Genomic DNA, 17,819 nt, shown 5'->3' with positions numbered 1-17,819 from the left:
AGGTATTTTTAGGTGGAAAGATGTGAAAAGCAAGTGAATGCAAACCAAGCCTACACCAGTTGTAAAAACCTTGCCTTATGAACACAGTGTAAGTCTTGTCATTGTAAAATTACGTACTTAATTTTTTACCATCAGAATAGACACATGCAAACTTCGCTGTTACCCAAAGAAAATCCTTTAGGAATCCGTTTATAGCCATGTACGTAAGATGGCAGTGCTTATTATAACTACGAGTTGCTTGGGTTTATTTGAAGAAGCACAACAAAGCATATGTAGCAAGCTTGGCAAATACTAAAACGATCCCCAAAGCAAACGCTACGACAGATTTAAGCTAACATCTCATGTTAGTATGATGGCAATAGCACATGTGCCTCTGGGCGCTACATGGGCAAATTAAATTGTCCAAGAACAGGGCCTTGGTGCCGTTGTTCAAGCATGAGCCAGGCAGTTTCTGCATGCCAGAAACAGCTTGTTTCAGGTGAGACTTGGTCTTGTAAGACCCTGTGGAGTTTTGCCGGACTGGCCAATTAATTTGCAAAAGGACTGATTAATATTCCGATCAGCACTACTCGCAATCTGAATACACTGTATATTCTATGCAGACAGTGAACCACATAGAGCGTGAAGTCTATTTAAAACACCGACTTCTCTGTAGTCCGTAGAAATTTGCCTAAAAATGTTCGAAGGAGACTAATTTTCATGAAAATCAGAAAGCCAGTATTTTAACTCATTTTTGGAGTTCAAGGCTGATATAATCCTTCGTATGCAGACTATCCGGTATGTGTTTCTGTAATTCAATCAAGGACAACTTAGTGGGCTTCCATATACTGACAAAATCAAGGAATTCCACAGTTGCACCAAAAAAGATTATGGAGGAATGTGACTTTAAAACTATTAAAGACTTGCTCAAGTTGCCAATAAAATAATAATATCTAAACAAAATATTCAGATACAATGTGTTTATTTTTTTTTTAATCCAATTTGTAAAGGTCCCTTTTTAAACAAAACAAGAACAGAAAAATCAACACAATTCAGAGGGCTTATCTCATTTACCGTATTCTTCCCCACTCTTCACTTATAACACAAAGCAGCAACTTATATTATTAGTGCTCATATAGTGCACTTATATGAATTTTGATTTGTGTATTAAGCTTTAAATACAATGGTTTTTCTGTGAGTATAGCCCAAAGAGTACACAACATTACATTTCCAAAGCATTATGTTAAAAAAAAGGACAATAGATGTATATCCAAGACAGTTAAACTCAAATATTTTGACTTGGCAAATCCTATAACAAGTAACAGCAATTTTAAACTGCGTACAAAGCAGAACAGTGCCAACATGCCTCTGGTCTGTGAGCTATGGTAAAATATCAAGCATACGTATAAAGGAGAGAAGCCAAAGAAAACCGCCACAAATTCAGAGCTAACCTGAGGCACACTCAACTGCGACCAAACAAAGGCAGCCCACTTTCTCACTCGATAATGCAAAGAGCCTGACAACAACGAAAAGCACTTCTACCCTACAGAAAGTGAAACGGTAACTCCTTCCAATTTTGTATCTGTGTTTTTAAACAACTTCAAAAAATTTAAAGATGAACATCTACTTATGCCAAACAAATGTACAAACTATAAAGTCAGAGAAGCTCCAGAAGATTGCCACTTTCAACCTTGCATAGTGATAGCTGGCATTGATATTGCTACCATAGCTTCAGCAGAAGATATGGAAAAGAAAAATCTTTACTTCTAAGTGATGCACATACGTAACGTTTTCTTCACAAAATTCAGTTAAACATTGTTTTAATAAAAGGGAAAACAGCTCTAAAAAGGGAAAGATAGTGTTCACAAGCTTAGAAATAAAAAAATACAAAACCGAAACATTCCATAATAAAAAACCTAAAATAATAAACATTCCATCATAACAGCCCTACTTTATCACTAAATAAGCCCCATACATGCGACAAACTACAACTATTGTATAAGGCTGTCAAATTAAAAGGTTTACTTTTCATATAAACGAAGTGTAAAAATAGCAGTAAGTTGCAATCTTCAAATCTAATGCTGTGAGGATTCTGTCCCCCCAGTTTCATTTGGTAGCAATTTCAATATGGATTTGATATAAAGGTCGTTCATTTAGGAACCGTGATACAAATACATTGTGCCTAGGACAGTATTGTCGTATCTCTGTTCAACCTTGACCGAATTGGAATGCTCAACGACACTACTAAGTTCGGGGATGCTTTCAGCAGTATCCCCAAAACCATGGTAGTGTCCATAGTGCAAAGTATCGCCAGGGTCTTCCACCCATGAGGGCCGGTTAGAAACACAGCTACTCGGGCTGCCATTCAGATGTAGAGATCCACACATATCGGTGGAATTATTCATGGCTTTTTCTGGTTCCTCGGTGCCACCACTGGTGTGAATTCGATGCCTGCTGGGAGAAGTTATTCCGGGAATTACTCCGTTAGGTGTTAAACACTCCTCGCGCCTGGCATCCATCCCACTGAGCTGTTGTGCGGTGGTGAAATCCAAATGTCCATTGATGGCACATCCATTTGTCAGTGCATTCAATATGGAGCTACTGCTATTCATATCTGCATTAAGAAATACACCTGTCACCAACAATTAAGAATAAATCAAAATACATCAAAATGTCTCCACTATACTCCGCTTATTTAAAAATGTTGCCGTACACAGCTTGGAAATGCAATCTACCCTTTCTGTATTTGTAACAATATAGGTAGTTCAAAGTAATGAGAACTGATTGCTTGTTATCTTGTAAGCTTGTAGCATGGATTCTTATGTTGAAAATGCAACTATCTATCTACATTCGATGTGTAAATATGCCTATATTAATCTTTGCAAACACAATGTGAACTTCTCAGAATTTTTTTATTTAACTGTACAAAGTAAGCGTAGCAGAAAACGTTCCGGGCAGTGTTTTGAAAAGTGGAATATAAGGTATCTTTCCACCTTAACTGTAATGCCCTCTTGGGATGAAAGATTATGTACACACAAGAACTGAGTATCTGTGAGAGAGTGAAGTGTTGTTGGTTGGGCTTTTTTTGGTTTTTTCAGCTGTAATTTATCCGTGGCTCTTTTTTCTTTTCAGTGGTAGCTTTCTCAGCACAATATACACTGAAATAGGTCAAATAAAGAAATGTTATGCTGAGGTGCTAATATAAAATGTTTCCAAGTTCCTTTATTCAGAAAGTACTTCAACTTAACTGGCAGCATGCTAGAGAACGTACTAGGCAAGTTTGTACTTAATGGTAAGTTTATAATAACATCTGTACAATCCACATGCAAAATGCCATACAATAGCAACAGCAGAGTGCACAGAAGACTAAAAAAGATTAGTAGTATGAAACAAAATTCTAAAAATGTGCATGCAAAAACCACTGACAACTGTTATAAAGCAATTTCTCCTTTGAATTTAGTAATTAGTACAACAGTTTTTATTTCCATAAGCAGATTTCATCAGTATGTCTGAGATGTACGCTTTTGCAGTGGTACTCAAAGTACTAGCACAAAAAATGGGTGATGTATTCTGCCTTAAAAATACCTAGCAGTAAAGGACATCTAAAATTTACATCTCTACTGGTAAAGATGAGTAAGGCAAACGTAGACACTGCAGACCTATATGGTGACATTTAAAGATTTTACATTCTGTTATTATCCTTGGATACATGCACATATGTTTATGTATACATGAATACGTAAACCTATGTGCAAAATAGGATTGCATTTACCGCCTGTTTCCAATTCAAGCCAGTAAGTCTGCTGGCAACTCCCCACATTTGTAAAACGCTGGGTTCCTGTTTAAGCGACACATAATGAGTACCACTGTTTGACAAGGAAGAATACGAAGTTTTGTCTCTATTAGTCTTTTGCATGGGTATTATCTGAAATATGGATTATGATACTGATACATACAGCAATACATAATGCCAAGAAATGTGTTCGATTTGTAACTCACTGGATGTACTAACTGGAGTTTTCTGTTAGTTCCTACACAAGTTGAAATAACGGTATCAGCTGAACTCACTAACCACAAACTCTTATTGAAAGTGGAAAAAAGAACCCAAACCCATCAAGATATCAAAGCTACTAATTCAGTGATGAAAACACACAGAAATAATTTAATATAGGGTTTATTAACTTAAAAGTGCAAAATTTTAACTGTTTAAAAATAAATCTTTATAGGCTGGCTTTGGCAAATCAAATTTATTAAAGATGGAACTACTGTTAGTTAATATGCAGAAGTAGGTAATGAATAGTTCTAGTGATAATTATAGAATGTTATTATTTGTTAAAAATTAGCACCTATAGTAATAGAGTATATTTATGAAAGACAATCATTTTTCCATAAATAAGAACACTTAGTAATTATCACTGGAAAACATCATAGTCTACGTTTAAAGTATTGATATATATGTATGTATATATTTATTCCTAATATATTAAAGTATCTATTAATTATCATTCCCTTTGGTGAATCTGATCTGTGGTACAAAGCATAAACATATGTATCACAAAACGGATTAAAGAAAGAAATTAATTTTTGAATGTAATAGTGCACTATCATAGTAACTCCATGCCTTTACCTACAAAGTACATGGAAAAAGCTGACCCAAGACAGTTTTAATTGAAACTCTATACACATCCTGGGGTTACCAAAAGAATCTTGATTAAGCAGCCCTTAAAAAACTTAAGAGCATTAATCTTCAGTAATACTAGTAACATTTTGACTGTTTCATGAAGATCAGTACAAACCACAAAAACTGTTTTCCAAGGTACTTTAGTTCCAAATACTAGTTTAAGACCTGTGATGTCAAGTCTTTTATTTACATAAAAAAACCCACAGCAGGATCCTGCACTTAAATCATTGTGGCTGAGCAAAGTCTGAAGACATGGTGTATGTCTAGGCTATTCTTTATAGTATTTGTTGAACTATTTTGAATATAGTTTCATTGTAACATGTTATTTTCAAAGCTATAAAAGCACTAAGATATGTTTCCCTATCGAGTCTTCTCATTAGCAATGAAATCTATTTAATGGAAATTAAATCAATAATTTAAATTATCTCTGAATTTCCTTTAACCTGAAATTATAGCAACTAAAAGCAAGGCACAACGTAATACAAGCCTCAGGTTAAAAGTGAAACAGCCATTGTGGAATTCTGTTTATCTGAAATAATAATAAACTGCTAATAAACCTTCTCTTTCACCATTAAAATATACTGTGTGAAACAGCTGATTTTCCATACCTACTAAACCCCAATATAACGGGTGTTACAGCAATACAAGTTTTCAAGACTCCAGACAACAATGTGCAAAAATAAAGGACTAAGTTTTATACTTAAATTAAAAATAAAATGTGCATTGATTCTTGCAACGACAAGGAGTTTGCATTGCCGAAACAGTGTATATTTCAATTTCTTTTGGTCCAACAGAAGAACTCTCCTGTTGTTTGGTGTCTTCAACCATTTGAATGTTGTTGTAGTTAACAGGAAACTGTCCACTCCCACCTGATACAACAGCAAACTCTCTATCAACGTGCATATTGTCAGCATCGTCCTCAACTCCTCCATTCATCATTGGTATTAAGCCATCAAAGCTGTAAACTGATAAAAAAAAAAAAAAAGTCATGTTTAGTCACTGGTGCGCACTTGAAAACTCAGCCGAACAGACGACTATAAAAGCAAAAGCTTTTTACAAAGGAATGTAAATTTTTCATGTCTGAAAGCTTCTGACGTGCTTGAGATTCCAAATGCAGAGTAAGTAAATGCTAAGTACCTGCACATTCATTTTAATTCCTCAAAAATGGAGAATTACCAGTGTACCTACCAGACTTTGCACCTACATACCAAACAATTACTAGTCTGATATACTAATTAGGAGCAATTTAAGTTACTTACATTTAGGCTTTGCAGCTAGTGCTCCCGATAGATAAAAAGCAATCTCTACCTCACATTTGTCTACCGTGTCTGGACTGCTCCCTCTTTCACTCCCAAGGGCCAGTTCCCAGGAATCCACCCCCTGTTCATACCAGACCGCTACAGGGAACCCTTCAGGAGCTGAACGAGCAGATTGGTTTTCCAAGAAAAGCTGTCAAGTGGTCAGACTGCTGTGGGAAATACTTTAACATGCAAGATGGGCTTGACTCCACTACCTCTTGTATCTACCACCCAAATCACTGCTCCAGTACTACCCCAGCAGATCTTCTGCTGCTGTCACACTGATATTAACACACCTTCCTACATACACTGCACACACTCTTAAGGTTACGTTATGAAGGGCTACTTCAGTAGACTGCAAGTCAGCTCTCATTACCTTGGGCACAACAGAAAGGTAGAAATTTTTGCAAACTACTTGTCTTTTAAAGAACTTTAAGCAATAGCTGAAGAGTTTCAGGGCCAAAGAGATTGCACAGTGCTTAAAGGAGACGGGGGCCCTTGATCAGTGGGCTTCAAACTACCCTGAACCAGGAAGGGTAAGGCGTTTTTTCTGGTTACCTAGAGGAATATGGAAGTGCAGTTTCAAGCTGGCCAGCTCAAGGGTACACCTGGCCATGCCTTCCACCCCCACCTCCCCACGCACATCTAAAAGCTGCCGTGCCGAGGCTCGCAATACCAACACCGTCGGTCACCGGCTGTGTACAGCAGGTCAGTGACGTGTGCAGCACGTACAGCACAGTGCCCAAGCCAGGCTGCCAAGGGCCACAACCCGAGGGGCTGGCACGAGGAGTGCCGCAGAGCCATGTGACCAGCCAGGCTGGTGCGCGCCACCCTCTTACCAGCCAGCCCAGGAAGCGGGATGGTATTTCTCTGACTGATTTCAGAAAAACAGACACAAAATCCAGCTCATGTTTCCAAGTCAAAATTAAAAGCTGTTTGGGGTATATTCTGAAAGTGGCCACTGTGTTAAGCTCAGGTTCAGCCTTTGGAACGCATCTTTGCATTACATTTGAGAAAGTGATCGGTGCAACTTAATTTTGAGGCCGAATGATTTTTTTAGTAACTATGCATCTAACAGCAGATATATGTGTGCATAAACATATAATTTTAAGTAACCCCCACCCTCTGCTCAGCTTAGCTACCCGAGGACAAAGGGCAGGCTAAGTATTTCTCTTCTTCCAACTCTACTGCTTACAGGTTCTTGTAAGGGGCATATACTGTGCCTGGTCACAAGCAGCTTTTTTTCCAAAGCAGCATTTGTTTTAATTTGGGGTATAGCCATCAAAGCTTGACTCTTCCCTGCAAGTACAGCCTACCTGCACATTCTGAATATCTGGAACGTCCCGTGCAACATCTGAACAGGCCAGTGTGGTTTTGGCAAGGGCAAAATTACCACAAAATCGGGCTTGTTTTGTAAGAAGGCTAGCTAAGCATAAAGATGTACTGATGACTTCTCGTTACTCAGCTCTGTTTACAAATTGCCTTGAGAACAGTGACTCATTCTCACGCCAATAGACTTTTTACATTGACAGGGTATTACTGATGCTGATGTCTTTGAGGGAAAACACGTCAGATTAGCAACTCCAGCTTCTGCACATGGGATATATCTCTTCATTTTTCTGAAATCCCTCAAGCAAATGCAGCAAAGCTTTTGGCTTTGTTTGCAAGTGTTATAAAAATCATACTGGTAAAAAATTCAGATTACCTACTCTGATTGTTTCTGTAATTGCTTAGCTCTCATTTACTTGAGCATATTGTCTGTTTGTTTGCTTGATCCTACTTATCCACTGGGCCAACTGTTTCTGCTGAAAGGTAACGCAGATACTGCTATTTCATGACAACACGTAGAATAAAAAGAGCTAGCTCAGCGCCACTTCCACAGCCTGTGGGGAAACGCTACCTATTGACTAGATTGGAGCCATTTCCTGAAACTAAAAGGTTATGAACTCAGAAGGAACAGCTCATCAGAACAAGAGATACACATCTCTGACTTGAAGCAGCACCTCCTGGTAACAGAACACAAACGCATTGAAGATAGCCTTCTGTAGCTGTATACTGTATTTGGGCACCTGTATACTGCCTAAGTTTTCCTCATGCTATGTAGCTACTTAGGACATTATTTCTGAAAAGTAGTCTTGCACGGGCACTCTTCATCATGAATTAGTTATCATTTAGACAAACCGCATAAAGTAACATATCCCATTTATGATCAGCTATGGAGTACCGCATAAGGGTCTCCAATAATAGTGTAGTTGAAATGGTGGCTGGATAGCCAAGCAAATACTGCAGGATGTCAATAGTGATGCAATTTATGTTGTCGATGTCATATTTAGAAACACTGTTTTGGTTTCAATTCCCCTCTCATTTTCTGGAATTATTTGGCTCACTGGAAGTCATACCTGTTAAAAACAATATAAACTTTAACTGGTGTCTTCAGTGACGACCTACAAAGTCCATTTCCTGATGCTACATGGGAAAAAGAACCAAGGTTTGAGTGCAGTGCTGTGTTCCTTTTAATAACAATTTAATGGGATGACCGACAGAAAGGAAGCAGAGGATATTCTCTGTCATGTTAGTCAAGGTATTTATTGATACAGCCATCAAAAATATCTATGGCATCATTGCTGGCAGACAAAAGCAGTAGTATCCTCAATACACAAGGATGAATCTGAATCCTTAAGGTTCATTCTAGACTTGCATCCTCCTGTAAGGTACCAGTTCTCCTTGGAACACGATCCTGGAAACTTAAGGTCTGTTAACTTAATGTCACAGACATAATCCCTCTCAACCTGAGAACCCTTTTTCCATTACATTTCTTTCATCCATCTAACAAGCCATTTTCAAGTTGTGAATTAATCCTGAAGTGGAAAATTAGCATCAGAACATCCGGGCATCTTTGTGAATTAAGGCAACATTATTTGGCACTCCTGAAGGGGCAGAAATCGAGGAAGGAGTAGAAGCTAATTTCAGCTCCTACTCCTCCACATATTATTCTTGGCATCATGTAACTTTAGCACTTTCTGGAAATAGAAGTTTCTGAAGATACCAAGATGATGACAGTGAGAATGAGATCTTGTGGCATGGAGTAACTGTATTCATCTGCTTCTTGTATTAATATGTAATTCAGATATGTAGGCGAGTTTGTCAATAATACCCAACATCCACTCTGAAAGGCTTTAAAATGTTTATTTCCCTTTCTCCGCAACAGTATCACCGCATCCCTTTTACCTCTGAGGTCTCACCTTCCGTTCTAGCCTTCTTTACTCCAGCAGACTCCGTATCTTCAAAGGATCTCTTTCGACTTGTCCCACCACTGAATGGATTGGGACCTGCATTCTGATGAACCCCATTTAAGGTGCCATTGCTATAGAAACGATTCAGGTGACAATTCTGGAGGTTCAAGAGAAACTGGGCACATTCTTGGAAGCCCTGGTTATGTGCAAGGTCTGCTGCTGTCAGGCCACTGGCATTTCTCAAGCTGTACAATGCAAAGAAACTGAATTACACTCATTCATCAAGCTAGCTTGCTCCTGCTGCTGCCCTTACTGACTATCTATCTGTTGCTGATGAGAGAAAACATACACTTAGCAAATTTCCATTAAGAAATTAGTTATCAATCTTAGTTTTATAACTAGCTTAACTTTTTGCACATATATCTGGCTTCTAAAGCAAAATTTGGGAGACAATACACTTTTAAATAAAATCAATATACTATGTGCCTTAAAAATCTCCATCTTCCTATTTAAGAGTCTCAAAATACTTTATTCTAAAATAGTCTGAAGTATCTGATCTTTACATAAACTTCAGACTAATTTACGCCTTGAATTTTACCATCTTCTGCAGTCTATTCTGCAATCTACTGCTTTAACTTGAGCAAAAGATCAAATACTCAAAACAAACTTAACATGACTTGGCAATTGTCCATGGCATTCTGGTTTCTAAGGTAACATCATCATCACTATTCTTCCTAACAATAAAATATATACATATATAGGAAAAGATAGATAAAGATGCTATACTTAGTTATGCTTTGCTTTTTTTTTTTTTTCCTTGTTTGTTTCTTGTTTCAAAGTGTGTGACATCATAAGTGCTGGGACTTGCTTTGTTACTTGAACCAAGATGCTTCCATGCATGAGAGAATGGCACCAGATTTTGACTATTCTAATGCATGAAGGAGATTATAAATGAAGTCAGGTAGGACTTGTACAGATGTAGAAGTTTCATTTGAAAAAGTGCTGCATCACATGCATTTACACAAACATACGGCGTATCTGTGCTTAGAAATACAGGCTAACTTCATAAGGAAGTGCATAGAAGTGGAGACAAGAGGGACAGAAATGACAAAACTAGATTGTGAAGTGAAAGATGCCAATAAATCTTTGCAAAGCTTTTTCACCTTTCCAGACAGATGTAACTACTCAGAAAACAGAATTTTTGTTTCTTGGCTAGATAGACAAGTCCATTACTTAAAAAAATCCAGAAACGGACCAGTCAACAGAGTAAGAATTCACAAAGATTAAGAGACCTGAATCTGTTGAAACTCATACGAAATAGAAAACTACTCACTTGAGCTCATGTGAAGAAAGAACAAAGCACAGATCTGCTTCCTAAATAAATGAGACTAAAAAAATAATTAGACACTGACTAGTACAGCAAGACTAATTCCGTAAATGGATACCGTCAGACTACATAGAAATTAGAAGATGAAATCAAAACACCACAGAATCAGAAAAACCACTAGGCTAGATCAGGGTTGATTTCATTCTGTACTCTATGTAATCACTTGAATACTAGTGAAAAATCCAGAGAACAGCAGCCACGAGTGGTCTAGAAAGTAAGATCTCAGAAGACTGAAAAACCTAGTTAGAAAAAATGGAATCTCAAGGTAGAGGTATGAGTTTTGAATACCTCAAAGACAACTGCAGAGAATAATCCATTCCGTTCATCCAGTGCACACAGTGTATGTACAAACCAAGGATATTTGAAGTTAAGACATTAGGAGAAAGTTTCAGAGTATAAAGGTTGCCGAAACTCCAGAGGGTCCTCTTCTCCCCCTCATTTTAAGAGCAGATTACAATTTCAGAAATTCTGCAAAATACTTTCAATCCTTTCCCACGCTGAACTAGATAGCTTGTTGAGGCCCCCGCTAACCAACATTCAATGCTCTTTTGGTAGTTCTAATTTACTTGCGTAGCATATGGATCAAAACCAGAAATTTCAACATATCCATTTTGGTCAAAAAGAATAGCTCAGTTCTCTGAAATCCATTTTACATTTGCAAGCCCCAAGAAGACGGTAAAGGAAATCTATATAACAGCAAATTAAAGTTATGGAAATATAAAAAAATGACCAGAACAGTATGGTGTTGACTGACTACCTCATTTAACAAAACTTCCAAGTAATTCCATTACTTCGCAAATGTTACTGGACTATAATTTTGCTTTGAAAAAAAGGACCATAAGACAGACTGTAGTTGAGTCACCACTTCCCAAAGGAATGTTAACGTAAGTTGCCAGAGGCATGTGGAGATGTACAAAGTAAAATGCAAGTGTCTAAGGCTACATGACCAAACTCTGGAAAAGAAAAGTTAAGTTTCCCAGAAACAAATGAACTTTAAGTCAGTGTTTGTCAGATTTTAAGATGTAACTGATTTTGATATTTTTAGATCTGTCCCCATGTCTTCCGGAACAGCTTAATTACAGGTAGGCAAAGATGTACGTTCTACAGGAGTATTTTGGAAGCACTGCCTAAGTTTTCAAGGGAATCAAGCACATCAGCTATAGCATTCTTACTTCTGAGTTTAGAAATCTCTCTCAAATATCTGAGCCTGAATTTAGCCTATCAATTACAAAAGAACATCCTGTATTTAATAGTAATGACAAAAAGAGAGGGGGGGGGGGGGGGGGGGGGGGGAAAGTCCAATCAGGTAAAAGACTACAAGATTTAGATGACTCTAGAAACTGGTTGGCTAACTGCTACGAAAGAGTTAAATACTGTTAAATCTCTCTGCTCCCTCTCAGTGAGAACATTTAGTGTATTTTCTACATCCAGTTGCCAATTTCCATTAATTTCATCAAAGTTTGTTATTCCGGGACTTTCAAATTTCAGTTAAACTGGTTTGCAGTCCAATACTAACGCGAAGGAGAACAGAAGTTGACAAAATTGGTACAAACTCTTCTCACTTTCTAAAAAACAGGCTAGAAAGATAAAAGACGTACTTTTACTGATTTTTCTACCCTTCTCTAGGAGAAAAAAAATCTTGTCAGTGGAAACACAGAAGGTAGCAAGAGCTAGCCATGCTATACTAGGCTCACCCTAACAAAATGCAAGTAATCAAAAAAAAAATGGCTAACTCAGACACAAGCACAAAGTAGGAAAGAAAATGCTCTTAACAAGTATCACAATAGTTTTACCAGATTTGAAGAGCTTTAGGCATTTCCAAAATATGTAGAAATACTGCCATCACCATGTGGCTTCTGAGCGCATAAGAGAAAAATATAGTCTTATACAGACCTTTCTAGAAACCCTGAAGTACTTGAATGAATTATAGAGCTAGGGCATCTACTAGACCATTCTTTAGAAGTGCTAATCTGGACCTGAAGTACCCTGTTAACAGCAGTAGTTACAAGTTACTGGGAAGCCACCTTTCAGTGTATCTGCAGTGTATGGCCTACCTCAAATGCTGCCAATGTCTGAAAATGGAGCAGCTACCTCAGCTTAGTCCACGAGCTAAGAATATAAAAGCCATTACTGTAAACAGACTCCATTTCAGGAATGAGAACAGAAATGGTTCATTGCTCCAGCTACACATAAAGCTTAGAGGAGTTCCACCTCTTATGTGTCAATCCCTAATGTCAGTCCTTGGTTATGAACTGCCATTACATATAAACTATCAAGCAAAAAGAAGGAGCAGTAACCAAGGACTCATTTGGCTATTACATAGACTATACATGACGTGGACTGGATGGTTAATAAATAAATAAATAAATCATCAAGCAGGAAACTCAAGAGGTAACCACTATATTTAAGTAAATTTTTAACTACTTCCGTTATTAAGTACTTCACTTTATCTACATAAAGAAAAAGGATAGGTAAAGAATATTAGAACTGAAACCGATTTCAAGACCTAGGCGATGAAAGAAAAGCAGTGAAAAAAACATACACCACTGGACACCACAGACAGAAATATCATAAAATTTCACATCTGAGTTTTTTTAGTAAGTTAAAAATCCCTTCAGTACTAGTTTTGATCTTCTGCCCTGAATACCTTGAAATAGCGGAAGCTCCAAAGAAGCTCAGAACACACTGTTTGATACTAAATCTTCAGGCAATCTGTTCTTTGTTACTGCTAATCATACAGCAAATATGACAGCTCTATTTCAGTAACTGCATTACTCAGAATTTAAAAGTGACTAAGGAAATTTCATGCAGGTTTTGTGGGTTTGGGCATGTCCCCCATCCCTCCCCCTTTTTTTAGGTTGTTTTTTTGTTTTGTTTTGTTTGGGGAGTTGGGTTTTTTCCCCAACAAAGATGCCAGACTTGAAGAGAAGCTTATGTTTCTTTTCAGGGTTTTTCTCTAAGGTAGGCTACCTAGCTGAAACAAGCATAAGCAAATAGCAAACTACATAGACTGTATTTTTCAAAGATGATCTTATAAAGGAAGCTACCAGTAAGGAAGGTGTGGAAGGATGGAAGAAAGTCACATTAAAGAAAGTTACATTAAGGAAAATAAAATCAGACTAAGTCTTGAAAAGTTACATGCATTTTATGATTAGTCAGTCTTTTATTAAGTAGTACTAATTGACTTGGTGCAGTATTTTTTAAGAGGCTGGCTGACTAACTTTCAAAACTGACAGCTGTGCTCCAAGAACTTGATTCCCTGTCTCCAGTAAAAATGAAAACAAAACCAAAATTAAAACAAAACACCACCCCCACCCCCCAAAACCGGAAGACATATCTGAAGATAAGTCCAGCTATAGAACAGGTGGAAAAACTGAAGGACAGACACTGAAAACTAAAGCTCTGAAAATCCCATTCCCTTTTTGGCACCTACTCCAGACAGAAAAATACATGAAGGTTTGAACTGATGAAAAGGAGAGAAATTCCTTAACCTTGAGCAGGACTAAACACAGTTTTGGTACGTGGTTGTAAAGTCAAGTGTCTCTGTGCTTAGAAAACAGATAAAAAATTTCCAAAGCAATTCAAGTCCTGTTAAGAATCTTTTGCTAGGCAGTATTGTTTTGCTTTATAGTTTACTCACTATTTCCATGTAATTCTTATTACTAAAAACAAATTAAGAATCATGAAGCATGGTATTATTTACCCTCAGCCTTCTTGCAGTCTAAAATCCAGGAGCTGGGAATGATAAAGACATATTGTTTTCTTCAGCGTACAGAAGTGTAAGACGCTAACTCCAAAGCAGAAGACAGACAAATGTAACCAGAAAGATGTATTTTCATATTACCAAGTTATTCTAAATAGAAAAAAAATCCTGAGAAAAGTTGAGGAAAGTCTGAATATGGATGAGTAGAAACAGATGATCTTGGAAGCTCCTTGACAGATGACATTTAACACTTGAGATGGTCTCTAGTGACAGGCATTTTATAAACAAACTCAAAACATGCACTGTTATTCTAACTTTTGTACATACATTTATTCACACACCTACAGTGCTTAGAACAACACTCTTATAACATGTTTTTCTTCCTCCATCAAGTGATGTCCACAGGCAGTCTTCAGATCTTGGTATGAAGAGGACTTTTTTTTATTTATTTATTTTAAAATGTTTTTTCTCCCTCTAGTTGACATCACCAGAACTCCCATTTTAAAGGCCCAGTTCAACTAAGAGTTCTGGTATCAGTTAAAGCAGCTATAAAGAGGACACTGATGAAGCACATGCTTTAAGATATTCCCTTCTTCTGAAATGCTTTTAAAAATGCTGACTGTGAGTTTAAATCAATTGTTATTCAAAACCAAAAGAAATAAGTATGTTATCTGACCAAGTAGGATTGGTGGACATAGACATAAAGTTAACTTTCAGCTTAGCAGGATGTTTTTATTATTTCAATCTAACCAGAATTTGTTGTTCTGAGAAGTCCACTAAAGGAAAGAAAAAAATCTGAGGCAAGCTCTCAAAAAATACACAAGACACTTCCACCATGATTAAGTTACAGAAAGTAAAAACCCAAAAGTTAGAATTCTTTAAATATAACTTGTGTAAGAAAGATTTAATTCAAGATAATTTATAAAACTTACTCTTAGAAAGATCTGTAGAAAGAAAAGATAGGCACTTGTGCCTCTCACATTGAATTATGAATTATATTGAATTTACTTAGAAAATACCTTGATTCCAAGTTGTTTCAACTGTTCGTATCTTTCATACTTAGAGGAAAAAAAGCAAGTACATTTCTATGTGTCTTTAACATAGAAATACATTTGAAATACACTATCTTCCACTTATAATGTCACATACCTTGAAAAACAAACATTTGCTACAAAAAGTCAACAGTAAATCTTTTTGAAAAAACATATATGTAAGTAAAAAAAAATCCCCTACATGTTTAATTTTAAACAGTGATTACATCACCTACAGCTTACTGTGTTTTTGTTAATGCCATGCGACAATCTAAGAAAATAAACCACAGTTTTCGTATATCAATGTAATATCTGTTAAAAAATACTGATCTCAACTTATCTATTGTTAGTTTACAAATAAAAATGTAGATAATTGTAAATTAGGGTAAGCAAAGCATGCAAATCTATAGATTCTATATCTGAATTCCTAGATTAGCATTAAAACCAATCACCGCAACAAATACCTCAACAGTATGCCTTGTGTGCAGAAAGGAAGCGATACTGAACATTCAATGCCACAACTGTAAGGTTTTCGGAGAAGCACCTGTGGCAGTTTCAGCAGTTTCTATATGGAATGCTCCCCCTTTCTAGGATTACTTGAAAAAATCAAGTCAATTCGAATTACGTAGCTGTAAAACATTGACATGTGTAGTTTTTACAGTTTCAGAATCTTCTGTTTGATTTAAACGGGCAATGGTGCATAAACAGGAAACTTATATCATAAGGGATCACATATTTGCAGGCAACATTAAGATTAAAAGTTACATTAACATACATGAAGTGCTGTAGCACATTATTCAATATGTAAGCCATTATCATGTGACCACCTTAACAACAAGATACTAAGCCTTTTATGCCTTTAAAGCATTATTACTTTCATCCTGAAACCAATTTGTCAGTTCTTCACTGAAATTTATATAGATTGGATTAAAATTACCGGTCAACTCATGGCTTCAATTACTTTAAATTTAGTAGGCTGTATTTCAAAAGAATTAGTAACTATTCCTATACAAAAATTAGCAGATACAAGGATTAAAACAAAACAAAAGAAAGAGAAAAAGAGATCAGAACACTAAAACGCCCACAGTGAGAAAAAAAACGTTTCCTATATAAACATCAGTATACTAGTCTAAAATTTCTAAAGCAAAATGATTTTAAAATACTAAACTTTAAGTGTTTTAACCCTTTGGTGTCCAAATACAAAAGATGTGAAAGTTTCAAACTTTTTTTTTTTCCAGATACCAAGAGAAATATTCTTAACTAAGCAGACGTGTGTCACTGCTGGGGACAGCTATAAAAATTCATGCTAAAATTACATACTGGGCATCTAAAAAAGCACAAGTTGGTGCCAAGTTTTTATTTCACAACAAAACATGTGGCAGCTGAAATTGTTTTAGACTTTTAAAAACAATGGTAGAATTTCTATGAACATCCTCCAAAATTGTAACAAGGTGAATATACTAGGAAAGAAGGAAGCTCTTCTTTGTGAAGCCACTTTTCTGACATAAAAATAAAGGTTCACTATGAATTACACACCTACAATCAGCTCCTAGATACTTCAACTCACACAACTGAGCAAATGCTGGCAGAAGAAAGAATTGATTATCCATGGTAGGCAACATTAGAATTACTACAAGCATCACCATCAGGTGGTGATTTATTGCTGCATCTGTATTCCACTTCATATGCTTTGAAAGACTTCAGTGGATTTTGATTTTCAGTATCTCTTGTAAAAATAAAGCACATTTCCAAGTAAACTTCTGTCTGAACAATATAGACCTATCTGACTTCGCCTGGTATCAGCAATATTTTGAAATTCTTATCTGATTACGTAAGAAGTGATTCCTAAACACAATTCACAAAAGGAATGTATGAAAGACTATGGAAACTCTTAAAGCAAAAGTGATTGCAATACAACCACAACAGAAAAGACATTCCCTCATAAAGTGAAAGTAAGTATTTCCTAGATCACTCACAAAAATTAATTCCAAACAAGCATCTTTTTAGTACTGCCGCCACTTTAAATCCAGAGACTGTATAAGAGTTACTTAGCCAGCTAACTTTATGAAAATGAGAACTAACCTTACTGCTGCCATCATGTTTGTAGAAACAGACCAGGAATTGCAGATAAAGTGGCTTACAATGAGGAAAGCATCATGGAAGACCATTAAGGAAAGGTTCAGTGCAAACTCTGACTTGAAAAGATAAAATAATCTTACAACACTGATGCTACCAAGATGCCTCTAGCAGCAAATAAAATCACACTGTTTCTCCTCACCACACCAACTGAAAACCAGTAATTGCTTAGAGTTAGAAAAATTAAGAAAGCAAGCTTCTCTCAGACATGCTGAACATGGAAGAAAGTTTAAGAGATTCAACATAAAAAGCACGGACAGTAAAAGCTTAGGAATAAAACTAAAGAAATGAGGTAAATTAATTTTCAAGTATTTTTGTGCCAAAAGGGGAATAAAAACCCACAATGAAAGGACTAAAGGAATTAGATTATT

The 17,819-nt window shown here is 36.5% G+C and overlaps 1 protein-coding gene across 2 annotated transcripts in view; it reads right to left on the bottom strand.

The window, feature by feature from the left end:
- Positions 1 to 944: 944 nt before the first annotated feature.
- ANKRD10 (ankyrin repeat domain 10) overlaps positions 945 to 17,819 on the bottom strand; it is a 37,969-nt gene continuing 21,094 nt past the window's right edge. The window contains exons 4-6 of one of the 2 annotated variants that reach the window (XM_055803111.1): positions 9,201 to 9,436; positions 5,530 to 5,625; positions 945 to 2,611 (exon numbers count right to left, since the gene is read on the bottom strand). In XM_055803111.1, coding sequence (XP_055659086.1) covers positions 2,133 to 2,611; positions 5,530 to 5,625; positions 9,201 to 9,436 — 811 coding nt within the window. In that variant the 3' untranslated portion in view covers positions 945 to 2,132. The remainder of the gene's footprint in view (positions 2,612 to 5,529; positions 5,626 to 9,200; positions 9,437 to 17,819) is intronic. The other variant, XM_027776987.2, reaches the window with a different exon arrangement.

The sequence above is a fragment of the Falco peregrinus genome, chromosome 4, assembly GCF_023634155.1.
Source record: "Falco peregrinus isolate bFalPer1 chromosome 4, bFalPer1.pri, whole genome shotgun sequence".
Classification (NCBI taxonomy): Eukaryota; Metazoa; Chordata; class Aves; order Falconiformes; family Falconidae; genus Falco; species Falco peregrinus.
The sequence above is the reverse complement of the archived record's forward strand: the minus strand, read 5'-3'. Positions and strand labels throughout refer to the sequence as shown.